Source organism: Drosophila gunungcola, unplaced genomic scaffold (assembly GCF_025200985.1).
Source record: "Drosophila gunungcola strain Sukarami unplaced genomic scaffold, Dgunungcola_SK_2 000024F, whole genome shotgun sequence".
NCBI lineage: Eukaryota > Metazoa > Arthropoda > Insecta > Diptera > Drosophilidae > Drosophila > Drosophila gunungcola.
The window spans coordinates 369,554-381,868 of NW_026453203.1; the positions used below are offsets into that span (position 1 = coordinate 369,554).

Below are 12,315 nucleotides of genomic sequence, written 5' to 3' on the forward strand. Positions count from 1 at the left end.
AAAAAAAAATGTGTTGTACCGACGCAATAAGGTGGTTGTGAACTTGATATTGGGGATTGCAAACGGGAGAGCGATATTCTAAATATTTAGCTGTATAAGGATGACAGTCGAATTTTAATATTCGGTCAGCAAGAACTCCAAAATCGTTCAGGTTATGAACAAAATAGCTTATCAACGAGGGCGGACTCATATAAAAAGCCATTTCGTTACATTAAGGGCAATTCAGATTTAACAGGTTACATTGACACCATCTCTAAAAACAATTGATAGCAGACTTTAATCTGAAACGCTATTGCAAATTATTATAGGACAAACAAAGTTTAGGATCAGCAGCTGTACGGATTCGTCGCCTGTGCGCAAGAGATCAGCTGTGCACGGCGAATTTAAATCTACACAGAATGTACGCTTCCGGATGCAAGGCATTACCAGCGCCAAATTAGAGAGAAAGGGAGTCAGAATTTGGAGTTCATCGAGTGCCGTCGCGTGCTGCTCGCTAACTTATATACAATTTAAGTCTTTTGTACAATTACTGATTAAATACAGAATTATATTGAACTGCACTGAACTAACCGCTTCTACTAATTGAACTAAAGTCTCCAGAGCAGTATTTGGTCCTCTATGAAACCATAGGTTTCACAACATTTTTGGTGGCGTATGAGGGGAAAGTTCAATCCACATTTCATATTCTAATCAGTGCACTCTGGTGATGAATTAAAACGTTAAATTCCCGAGTTTGAGTGGACTGTATTATTTTTATTTTAACCGGACGGTTTCTGCGTGTCCAACATGTTTGGCTGTAGTCTTATCACTAAGAAATCTCAAGAGTGTGGCACAGCACAAATGGTATATGACACTAAAAAATACAAAAACTTAAGTTGAATACAAATATATGAATTCAGAATAACGGCTGCAAAGCGTTCATCAACATCCCGGGCCGCCCTGAAACACGGTTTCAGAACTAGGCAATACTGCTAGCATGGTGATAGGTCTAGTCATCTTTCCGGTGGATGTCTTAAGTTTCACGGCGCGCACAAATCCATCTGGTCCAGGATGAGCTTCTAACACACGGGCTAGTTGCCAAGCTGCTGGTGGAAGATTTGAGTCCTTTACAAGCACGAAGTTGTCCACTGAAATGTTGCGTTTTTTGCTTTTCCACTTGTGACGTTGCTGTAGCGATGTTAAGCATTCCTGGTGCCAGCGTTTCCAAAATCCTCGATACATGGATTGCAAATGTTGCCAATAGTCCATGCGATTGATTGGCAAATGAGTTAGATCACCCTCTGGAACAGTTGTAAATGGGCGTCCAATAAGATAGTGGGCTGGCGACAAGTATGTGAGGTCAGTGTCAGGTGTATAGCACAACGGTATTGAGTTCACAACCGCGCTTATCTGGGCGATTAGAATTTGCATTTGCTCAAAAGTCAAGATCGTCTTTCCCACGACGCGTCGAAGGTGCAATTACACAGAACGTACCGCTGACTCCCATTTTCCGCACCAGTGTGTCGAGTGTGGAGGTATGAAATTCCATTTTATGCCATCGGTGGCCAAAGTTTGCGCAACTGCATTACGGTGCTCCTGTGAAGATAAAAGTTGCTGCATTTCATTTAAAGCCCGTTTGGCACCAACAAAATTCGTCCCGTTGTCGCTACAGATTTGAGAACATTTCCCACGCAGGGACATGAAACGACGAAGACATGCTATAAAGGTGTCTGTGCTGAGATCGGTGGCCAGTTCCAAGTGAATGGCTGATGCTACGAGGCAGACAAACAGACATATTGAAAAATTTAATACTATTTTGTATTAACAACGCGAAAACTTTGTGAACGCAGTAGTTCGAGACGATTTTAATTTGCGAAAAATTGTGAAACTTTGTCGAAAGCGCGACGAAAAGGAGTGGCTACGATGATGTTCGATGGATCACTAACAATTATATTTCAATAATTTCTCTTAGAACCTAACTTATGCTACGGTGGCGAGAGACGGGGCGAATTCGCAAGAGCGAACAGACGAAAGCTTTATTGGCTCCCGCTCTCGCCCTACAACTAGTGATTTAAATACAAGCGCTGAGTGCGCAAACACCGCCCCCTCTGAAGGGACGACGTCCTTCAGCCCAGAACGGGCAACAGGGCCAGTCGGTGGACAGCTCGCCGATATTCGCCGTCCTGCGTCCTGACGTCCGCCACGCGAACCTTGCTATCGGCGCCGGCGTGCACCGCTACCACTCGTCCGATCCTCCACTGCTGGGGCGGAAGATTGTCTTCTGCGACGACGACGAGCGCTCCCACGACGAGGTTGGGCTCCCCCTGGTGCCACTTGGACCGCTGCTGGAGGCTGGAGATGTACTCCCGGGACCATCGCTGCCAGAACCTGTGCCTGAGAGACGAGACACCTCGCCATCGTCGCAAGCAGGTCAGGCTGATCTGGTCCGGGAGCGCCGCTGATGGTGGGGCCAGAAGAGGGCCGCCGATGAGCAGATGCCCGGGGGTCAGGGCCTCGCCGTCGTTCGGGTCGCTGCTTAGAGCGCCGAGGGGCCTGGAGTTGAGCACGGCCTCCACGCTGGTGAGCAGAGTTCCGAGCTCCTCCGCGGTCAAGAGGTCTTGGCCTACCGTCCGAAGGAACAGGTGCTTTGCAGACTTCACACCTGCCTCCCATAGTCCGCCGAAGTGCGGTGCTCTGGGCGGTATGAACGCAAACTCGCATCCTTTTTTTGATGCGAATGTTTCGATACCGCCCCCCTGCTCCTCCAGACGGGCTCGGAACTCTCTCATGTGGCGATCTGCGCCGACGAAATTGGTGGCGTTGTCGCACCACACCTTCTCCGGAATCCCGCGACGACTCACGAACCTTTGAAATGCCAACAAGAACGCATCAGTGGTTAGGTCAGACACTAATTCTAAGTGGACCGCTTTGGACGCAAAACAGACGAACAAGGCCACGTACGACTTGTACGGTGGCTTACCACGGATACGATACGTTGTGCTGAAGGGACCACAAAAATCAACGCCACAAATATTGAACGGGCGGAGAGCTCGAAGTCTATCTGCTGGCAAGTTTCCCATAATTTGCGTCAAAAGTTGCGGCTTACAGCGAAAGCAGCGCATGCACGACCGAACTGTTCGTCGGCAGACTTCTTGAGCATTAACTAGCCAGATTTTCTCGCGCAGACGACTTACGAGAGCTCGTGGGCCAGCGTGACAGTTCGTAACGTGCAGGTATGACACATAGGATCTGACGAACTGTGAGCTTTTAGACAGCAACAACGGGAATTTGGCTTCGTACGGGATAGGAGCATTCAATAACCGACCCCCAACTCGTAGCAATGTCGAGGAGCACCAATCCGATTTATTTTCCTGAAGAAAAGGGTTTAACTTTTGAATATTCGTTGCTACCGGTTTATTCTTCCGAATTTTACTTATGTCGTCCCTGAACTCGTGAAATTGGACAACTTCGACAATTTTATCAAAAGCGAAATCCAGTTCTCTTGGGGAAATACTTTTTTCAAAGGGCTTCGACACCTTTCTGCACCTTTGAATAAAACGAAAAACCCACACGAAAACTCTCAGAAGCTTCAGGTGCGACGAAAAAGACTCTATTTTCTGAAGCACATAATTTGGCTCTGGGCTGACTACGAGAGCTATTGCCGATTTGCGTAGCTCCATCGACATTACATCAGCCGGCAGTTCGAAATGTTTATTTACAGGCCAATTATTTTCTGAGTCTAGCAAGAACGAAGGCCCACCGAACCAAATGGACGTTGTAAGCTCCTCTACGTCACATCCTCGGGACACTATATCTGCTGGGTTGACTTTCGTGGGAACGTGTCTCCAAATTGCTTTCTCCGACCACTCCTGAATATCTGCAACCCGGTTCGAAACAAAAACCGACAACGACGAGGGATGGGTTTTAATCCAGTGTAAAGTGATCTCGGAGTCTGTCCACAGGAAAACATTCTCAATGGGAGAATTTAGCAATGGCCTGACACGATTATAGAGATCTGCTAAAAGGTGAGCTGCACACAGCTCAAGGCGAGGCAAAGTTTTCGTCTTGAGGGGAGCTACTTTCGATTTGGCGGTCAATAAAGACACTTTCAAACCTTCAGCAGTTTGAGTCCGAATGTAGATGCACGCTCCATACGCTCGCATGGAAGCGTCAGCGAAACCATGTATTTGAATCGGGACTTGTGGATCTGTGTTGACGAATCGCGATACCTTAATTTTAGGCAGCTGCAGAAGCGTCGCTTTAAACGTCTCCCACGACGTGAGCAACTGCATCGGTAGCGACTCGTCCCAATCTAATTTTCGAAGCCACAGTTCCTGCAACAACATCTTTGCCTTTGTGACCAAAGGACACAAGAGGCCAAGTGGGTCGAAAAGTCGAGCAGTCACCGACAAAATATTTCGTTTTGTCGCGCGAAGATCCAGGAAAGAGTCATCCAACCGAAATTGAAAGTAATCTTTAACCGGTAACCAAACCACGCCAAGGGTCTTGGTTACGTCTGAGTCTGCCATAAGTGGCATTACAGCGCTATCAGATGCGGATAACTCTGGGCAGTTTGAAAACCACTTTGCCAATTCAAAGCCTGCCTCTTGCAAGACCTGAGAAACTTCGTCTCGAAGGCTTTGCAGGTCCTCAACGCATCCGACGCCAGTCAACAAATCGTCAACATAAAAATCATTCTGAATAACCTTTGCGGCTTTTGGATGAGTTGCTTGCGCCATCTCTCCTAGCCGCATTAAACACCGAATCGCCAAAAAGGGTGCTGGCGAAGTTCCATATGTAACGGTGTTCAACTTAAAGATTTTCAGGGACTCAGAAGGATCTCGTCTCCATACTATGAGCTGGAAGTTACGATCAGCTTCGTCCACCATCACTTGGCGATACATCTTTTTGACATCGGCTGCAAGGGCAAACTTATGCAATCTAAACCGAAGCAGAGTCGAGTACAGCTCCTCTTGAATAGTTGGGCCTACCATCAAGATGTCATTCAACGCTACCTGCGTAGAAGTACGGCTCGATGCATCGAAAACTACTCTCAACTTAGTTGAAGTACTTTGTGGCCGTAAAACGCATTGGTGCGGAATGAAATAGTGCGGAGTATTCGGAATTTTGTCATTGGTGGAAGACATGTGGCCCAGTGAAACATATTCCTCCATGAATTCAATATACATCTTCTTCAGCGAAGGGTCCTTTGACAATTTCCTTTCTAGCGACAAAAATCTACGTTTCGCAACTTCGTATGACGAACCAAGAGTATTTGGGTCAGATTTAAACGGCAAACGAACCGAAAATCTACCGGACGACAATCTTTGAGTATTTTTCTCAAAGTGTTGTTGACAGAGTTGTTGCTCAGGAGTATGGACTTTAGCCTTGGGCGGCAAGTCCTCCACAGACCAAAATTTCTGCAGGGTTGTGTCAATTGACTCCAACGCTTCCTCCTGGCAGCTGAGATGTACCATTTTTTCAGCGTTTTTATTATTTTCAGAGGCACATCTGCCTGACACTATCCAGCCGAGAACTGTCTTTTGTAGGATGGGGAATTCAGGCCCCTGCTTTATCTGGCCAATAGATAAAAGTTCAAAGAATGTTTCAGCGCCGATAAGCATATCTATTTTTTGGGGCTTGAAGAAGAATGGATCTGCCAACTGAATATTTTCAGGCACCCTCCACCCGCTGGTGTTCACCGCTTGATCCGGATGATAACCAGAAATATTTTTCATAATCCAAAAATCGGACGACAATTGGCTGTTCCCTATTCGCGACTTCACAATCGTGTGTATTTTTTTTGTGGCTTGGGCATTAGTTCCACCAATGCCTCGCAAGCTCATGCACACGTCCTCTCTTGTAATTTTGAGCCTCTGAGCGAGCTCGTCGGTTACAAAGTTTAATTGTGAACCAGAGTCGAGCAACGCTCGAGCTAATACAAACTCGCCGCTTTTTGTTTGGACGCTCACAACAGCAGTTGCAAGAATGACTCGATCCGATGCATTCGCATGCAAAACATGCGAAGTGGATGGAGACTCCTGCATGAGCGTGGGCTGAGAAGGAGGTGGCAACGCGAGATTTGTGTTTGGGGCATATATATGTAGCAAAGTGTGATGTGAGGAATTGCACACTCTACATCTGTTCGATTTGCATTTTTTGACCGTGTGACCCTTTCTTAAACAGTTAATGCATAAGGCTGCTCTTTTAGCGAAATCGAATCTTTGCTGAACTGTCAGGGCTGCGAAGGAAGCGCAGTTTCTAATCTGATGTTCAGCTGAGTTGCAATACATGCATTGAACAGAGTCGTTCCTGGCAGCGACAAACGAAAAACTCCTATTTCCATTCTTCTTAGGGTTAGATTGGGCCTGCTGAACAGTTTTGGGCTTGGAAGCCTCTTCTGCTACCATGTGTTGGTATCGCCTGTTGAGGGCCGCCTCACATTCGCTCCAAAGTGGAAGCGAAGTATAATCTAACTGTTCTTCCCATTTTCTTTTAGTTCCTGCATCGACCTTGCTCATTACCAGATGTATTAAAATGGCATTAGTAATGCGTCTATCATCCCCAATAGACAGCAAGGAGTCATACAAGGCTGTGACCGTGTCGATGAGGGTTCTCAAGGCTGTAGCTGAAGGCTGGGAAATTTTTTGCAAATTAAAAAGTGTCGATATGTTGTCAAAAAAAATAAGACAATCATTATCGTACACCCGCTTCAGGCTAGCAAGGGCTTTGGGATAATTTTCCGCAGTGACTTGGAAGGCCCTAACTGTTCCTAAAGCGTCTCCAGCTAAACACGAAATTAAATGATTGAATTTTTCAATATCGTGTAAAGTGTCATCTTTGTCAACGAAAGTTTCGAAAAGGCTTATAAAATTTTTAAATTCGGAGTGTTTTCCGCTAAAAGTTGGGAGTGCAACGCTCGGCAGACGGCATTGAGGCGGGCGATTTGCTGGCGGAGCGGATTTCTCGATATTATTTTGTTTGGACTTATTTAAAATTGAAATCAGCAATGACTTTGTCATTACGGCCCTCTCTTCCAACTCTTCGCGGTATACATCTTTTGTATCTTTCACTTCTATTTGGTTTTGCAAAAGTGAAGCATTTTCAATGTGCGTATTTAGAGTCTCTAATCGACACTCAAGCTCGACCGGATTTATAGATAATTTAGCTTCTTTTAAGTGGCGATAAGTTCTGTTAATACTTTTCATGCAAACATCTCGTTGATGTTTAAGCTCTTCGATATCCTTAGTTGCCATTGCGTTTATTTGTATTTATTTAGTTGGTATCGAAGAGGTGTTAAATATTTATTTTTATTAAATTATTTTTTTTTTTTTTGTTAAATAATAAAATAAAATCAACGATCGCACACGGTGTAAGGGAGCTAAGTGCCGAGAGAATTACAGCGAAAAATCTAAATAGGGTTTTTATATTTTTTTTTATATAAACCCTGCGACAGTATATGCCGCACGCACGCACTGTAGGGGAGTTACCGCTCAAGCTCAAGCGTACCGACAAAACGAACAAACGTTTAGGCAGACCGAATCGATCGAGAACGAAAACGACAAAAGATAACTCGAAATAGCGGCAGCGGTGTCGGTGTGCGTGTGTATGTGTACGCTGCTAGCGGTTCTTCCTATGCAGATGCTAACGGAGAATGATACACTGACCGATAACTAAGGGCAACGAATATATAAGCCTGATGCCAAAATGCGCGCAAAATTATGAAAAGCGCGGAAAATTGGAAAAGCGCGGGAAAATTCTGAAAAGCGCGGGAAATGTTCGTACAAACTGCAGCGAAAGTTATTGCCGCTAATTTTCTGAGAGCTTCAATTTTTACAATTTGCACTTTTTTTTTTTTTCCAGCTATTTTTATTTATACCCTAAATTGGTGCTCACTACGACGAAAGTTGGGGGAATTAAGTTCGCACTAATTGGGTCGACGACGAGTATTTTATTGCTTGTTCTTTGGCCAAAGCGATTCACATATGTATGTATAATTCGAAATAGATTATGTTTATTGTAGAATTTTGGTTGTTAGTACATGCAAATTTTTATTTCTTGGTTAGAATGCTCACTATCTACCGATTTTTACACGAATGCAAAAAGTTGAAAGATGGGCCAAAACACAATTGACAAAACGCCACAGATTAACTTTCAACTTTTGGCACTCTATACCTGGATGGCCGACTTGATAATTGCAACTTCCTTTTTGTCTTCCATTGGCGGCAGCAGCAAATTGAGCAATTAAAATTGCCGAAACGTCAGGCGCAACTTCAAGAACGGCAGAAAATTTCCAGCGACGAAATTATTGAATTTAATTTGTTGGCCGAACCGACACGAATAAATTGGTTGTTGTTGGTATTGTTTATAGTTTTCACCGACAAAAAAAATTAAAACTCGCGAACTCTACTGCTGATCACGTCGGGGTCACCATTAAAAATTTAATACTATTTTGTATTAACAACGCGAAAACTTTGTGAACGCAGTAGTTCGAGACGATTTTAATTTGCGAAAAATTGTGAAACTATGTCGAAAGCGCGACGAAAAGGAGTGGCTACGATGATGTTCGATGGATCACTAACAATTATATTTCAATAATTTCTCTTAGAACCTAACTTATGCTACGGTGGCGAGAGACGGGGCGAATTCGCAAGAGCGAACAGACGAAAGCTTTATTGGCTCCCGCTCTCGCCCTACAACTAGTGATTTAAATACAAGCGCTGAGTGCGCAAACACATATGTAGCCCTTAGTTTTCCGTGGGTTTCGCCCTCTTCTTTCCTTGAGAATAAATGGTCCAGCGTAATCGCAGCCTGAGTGCTGGAAGGGAAGTGCTTCTGTAATGCGAATCCCCGGTAGATCGGTCATGAATTGTTGTGCTGATTGATTTCGTTGGTGAAAACATTTGATGCAATTGTGCACCAGATTCCTTATGAGGGTGCGTGCGCCAAAGACCCAATATTTTTGGCGGATAATGACAAAAAGAGCTGAAACTCCAGGGTGCAGATTTGACGCATGTTCGTGTTCCAAAATCATCCTTGTAATGCTGAGCGATTTGGGAAGCAAAATTGGATGTCTGACATCAGCTGGTAATTGTGAATTATCCAGTCGTCCACCGACTCAAAGAAGGCCATCCTTGCTAATGATCGGTGAAAGCTTGATGAGCTGGGAGCGGCTCTGAAGTGGCTTGTTCTCCATCAGTAGATTGTAGTCGTTCTTGAAGCATTTCTGAGCCTCTTGAAGGGAAAGAATGCGAGCATCTCCTCAAAGGTGAGCCCCTTGCAATTTGTCAGCGTGCCTGACTTAATAGCCTTGATCCTCTGGATGAAGCGTAGGGAGTAAGCTACAATGCGAACCATTTTTGTCCAGGATGAGACCCGCTGAGCCAGTGCTTCGATCGGTGACAATAAGATGACCTCATGAGTAGTCAGTGCGGTGGTCTTCACCTCTTTTTTACCATGGTTTTCTGAAATAAAAGAACAATACTTTTGGCAGCTCAACTTTACCTCGAGTTTTTCTTGATCTTGCAGCCATGGAGGACCCATCCACCACAGGTCGAAATGAATGAGTTCTGCAGCCAGCATGCCTCGCGTGGCGCAATCAGCAGGATTTTCCTTAGTATTTACATGATGCCAGGCTTTGCGAGGTATAGTATCGAGTATTTCTATCGTTCGGTTTGCCGCAAATGTTTTGAGCTTCGATGGTGGGTGTGAAAGCCATGCCAAAACAATGGTTGAGTCGCACCACGCATGTATGACGATGTTATTGTGTTGTAGAGCATTTTTAATTGAAGAAAGGAGTCTAAGTAGCAGACCTCCACACAGCTCGAGGCGCGGTAGTGATTGCTGCTTCAGCGGAGCAACTCTGGTTTTTCCTGCTATGAGTGACACAGAAACAGTACCATTCGCGCGTACTAATCTGCTGTAGACAACTGCCAAATACGCCTTGATAAAAGCATCCGAAAATCCGTGCAGTTCGATGTGATTTTCCTTGTTGTCAATAAATCTTGGCACACGTAGCTCTTGTAGTGCATTCAAGTCGTTACAACATTTGTTCCACCATTCAGCGATTTTTGGAGGAAGTTCCGTATCCCAGCCGAGATCAAGAAGCCACAATTCTTGAAACAAAATTTTAAATTGTACCACCACTGGCGATAGGACACCCAGCGGGTCAAAGATGCTTGCCACGTCAGACAGCACTTGTCGCTTAGAGTTCTTCGGATTTGATGAAAGGCAAACTTTGAATGAGAGCGAATCTTGCTTTGGATCCCAATGGATGCCAAGAACCTTCGCTGTTGAATGGAATCCTTTTCCTTCAGAAGTGAGCGTTGCTTCAGAAATGCGTGGCGAGTTTGCCTGCACATTTCATAAGTTTGATTAACTCATTTTGATTGCGAACAAGCTCTTCCTCTGTGTATGCTCCAGTGAGTACGTCGTCCACATAAAACTCCTCCCTTACGACTTTCGCAGCAGTGGGAAATTCGTGTTGATGGTCGTGAGCTAACTGATCCAAAACTCTAACTGCCAAAAATGGTGCGCTAGACGTGCCGTATGTTACCGTGGACAGTTCATAGTGTTTGATAGGCGAACATTCATCATCTCTCCATACAATTCGCTGGTAGCTACAACACCAAGATTTGTCTGTACATTTTGACGATATCTGCAGAGAAGACGAACTTAAACATTCTAAATCGAATACAAATTGAGAATAAGTTTCGCAGGATACTGGGACCAATGTGTAGCGCGTCATTCAAGGAATTTCCGTTAGTATTCTTAAATGATCCGTCAAAAACTACCCTTAACTTTTGGGTAATTACTGGATGATGTGGCAAGTAGAAATTTGGTTTCTTGTCAATGTCTTCTGGCGATAGTTCTTGCATGTGATCTAAGTTGAGATACTCATGCATAAACTTTACATACTGTGAGCGCAAATTGGGATCTTGCATTAGACGGCGTTCTACTCCATTGAATCTTGCGAGTGCTCCCTGAAGAGTATCCGAAAACTGCTTATTGGGGTCTTTAAACGGAAGTTCGACGATGTGACGCCCCTTGGGGTCCCTTGTGTGTGTCTTCAAAAATTGCTGTTCAACTTCATCGTTCTCTGGTTTGCGATGAAGTTCTTGGTTGACATCCGGCTCCCAAATGCGTCGAAGTGATGCATCAATGTCAATAGCCGTGTGCATAGTTGTTGTAGATGAAGAGTAATGACCCATCCAAATATGGTCGAAATGGCGATGATCTTCCCCTGGCTGTCGAACAGCTTTTTACCAGTGAACACGATCTAAACGCAATCGCTGCCCAAGAGAATATCTACTGGCGCCAACGATTGGTAGTCAGAATCTGCAAGCTCCAAGCTATCGAACGCCTTAAGTGCTGAGGCGTTGATATTGTGTCTTGCCAACGTGGAGGTAATTTTGCTGAGTACGTGGGCACGTACCTTCATTGTGTGTTCTGATATTCTTGACTGAATATCCAGTGCGCTGTAGCCTCTAGTTGTCTCAGCCTTGATCGAAGAAATTCCCGACACCAAAATTCGTGATGGCAAGCGCGCCAGGCCGAGCGCCTGCACGCATCGCTCGGAGATGTATGTCAGTTCCGAACCACTGTTCGAACGAGTACTAGAGCTGTGGGCAATGCGTTTTTCCGTAACCCTTGTGGCTGTGTAGTAGTAGCTGATCCGTTGTACGAAGATTCAGCGCATGAAGTGTCTTGTACACGAGCAATGTTGCTGATGGTCACCGTTGAATCCTCTGGAGCGCCGAGGTCGCGCTGCTCCTCATCCCTTGAATGTGTCCTGGTTACAGCGGCGTGTGCAGTAGAATCTTCTAAATGTAGTAGAGAGTGGTGCAATTGTGACAAGTTCTGTATGTGAATTTGGATTCACACCTGCGTGACACATGCCCGAACTTTAAGCAATTAAAGCACAAGGATTTAGCTTTAACAAAAGTGTGTCTCTGCTCGACTGATAAACTTTGTCCATAAACTTTGGGCAAATAAAAATCTTGTGCTCCTTGGAGTTACATTCAACACAAGCACCTTCCTCCGTTGATACCAAGGCGTGTGTCGATCGCTTGGCTTTGTTTTGCTGTGAGCCAGCTTGGAAGACTTTGTCATGCTCACTTTTGCTGAGCTCAAATTCCTCTAAAAACTTGAGTAGATCGTCCACAGTCGGCGATTCCAGTTCACGGCTGCCCTCAATCCACTTGCGTCGAGTTTCAGCGTCAATCTTGGCCAGAATAAAATGAATTACCCAGCAATCCCTGTTTGTTTGCCCTGCTGCATCCAAGCCGCGTACAATCTCTGTAGCTCCGTCTGTTACTTTGCGCAGTATTGATACAT

The 12,315-nt window shown here is 45.0% G+C and overlaps 1 protein-coding gene across 1 annotated transcript; it reads right to left on the reverse strand.

The window, feature by feature from the left end:
* Positions 1-921: 921 nt before the first annotated feature.
* LOC128263876 (uncharacterized) lies at positions 922-11,159 on the reverse strand. Its single transcript, XM_052999149.1, has 2 exons — positions 10,794-11,159; positions 922-1,389 (listed from the first exon to the last, which is right to left on the reverse strand). The coding sequence occupies exons 1-2, from the start codon at positions 11,157-11,159 to the stop codon at positions 922-924; spliced, it is 834 nt and encodes a 277-aa protein (XP_052855109.1).
* Between the last annotated feature and the right edge of the window lie 1,156 nt (positions 11,160-12,315).

What these genes read in the sequence shown, in the direction of transcription:
- LOC128263876 (XM_052999149.1), bottom strand. Translation starts at nt 11,159, where the DNA reads ATGCACACGGCTATTGACATTGATGCATCACTTCGACGCATTTGGGAG. An exon ending in TCTACTTGCCACATCATCCA is followed by an intron (nt 1,390 to 10,793) that starts GTAATTACCCAA and finishes CTAATCGCCCAG; the next exon opens with ATAAGCGCGGTTGTGAACTC.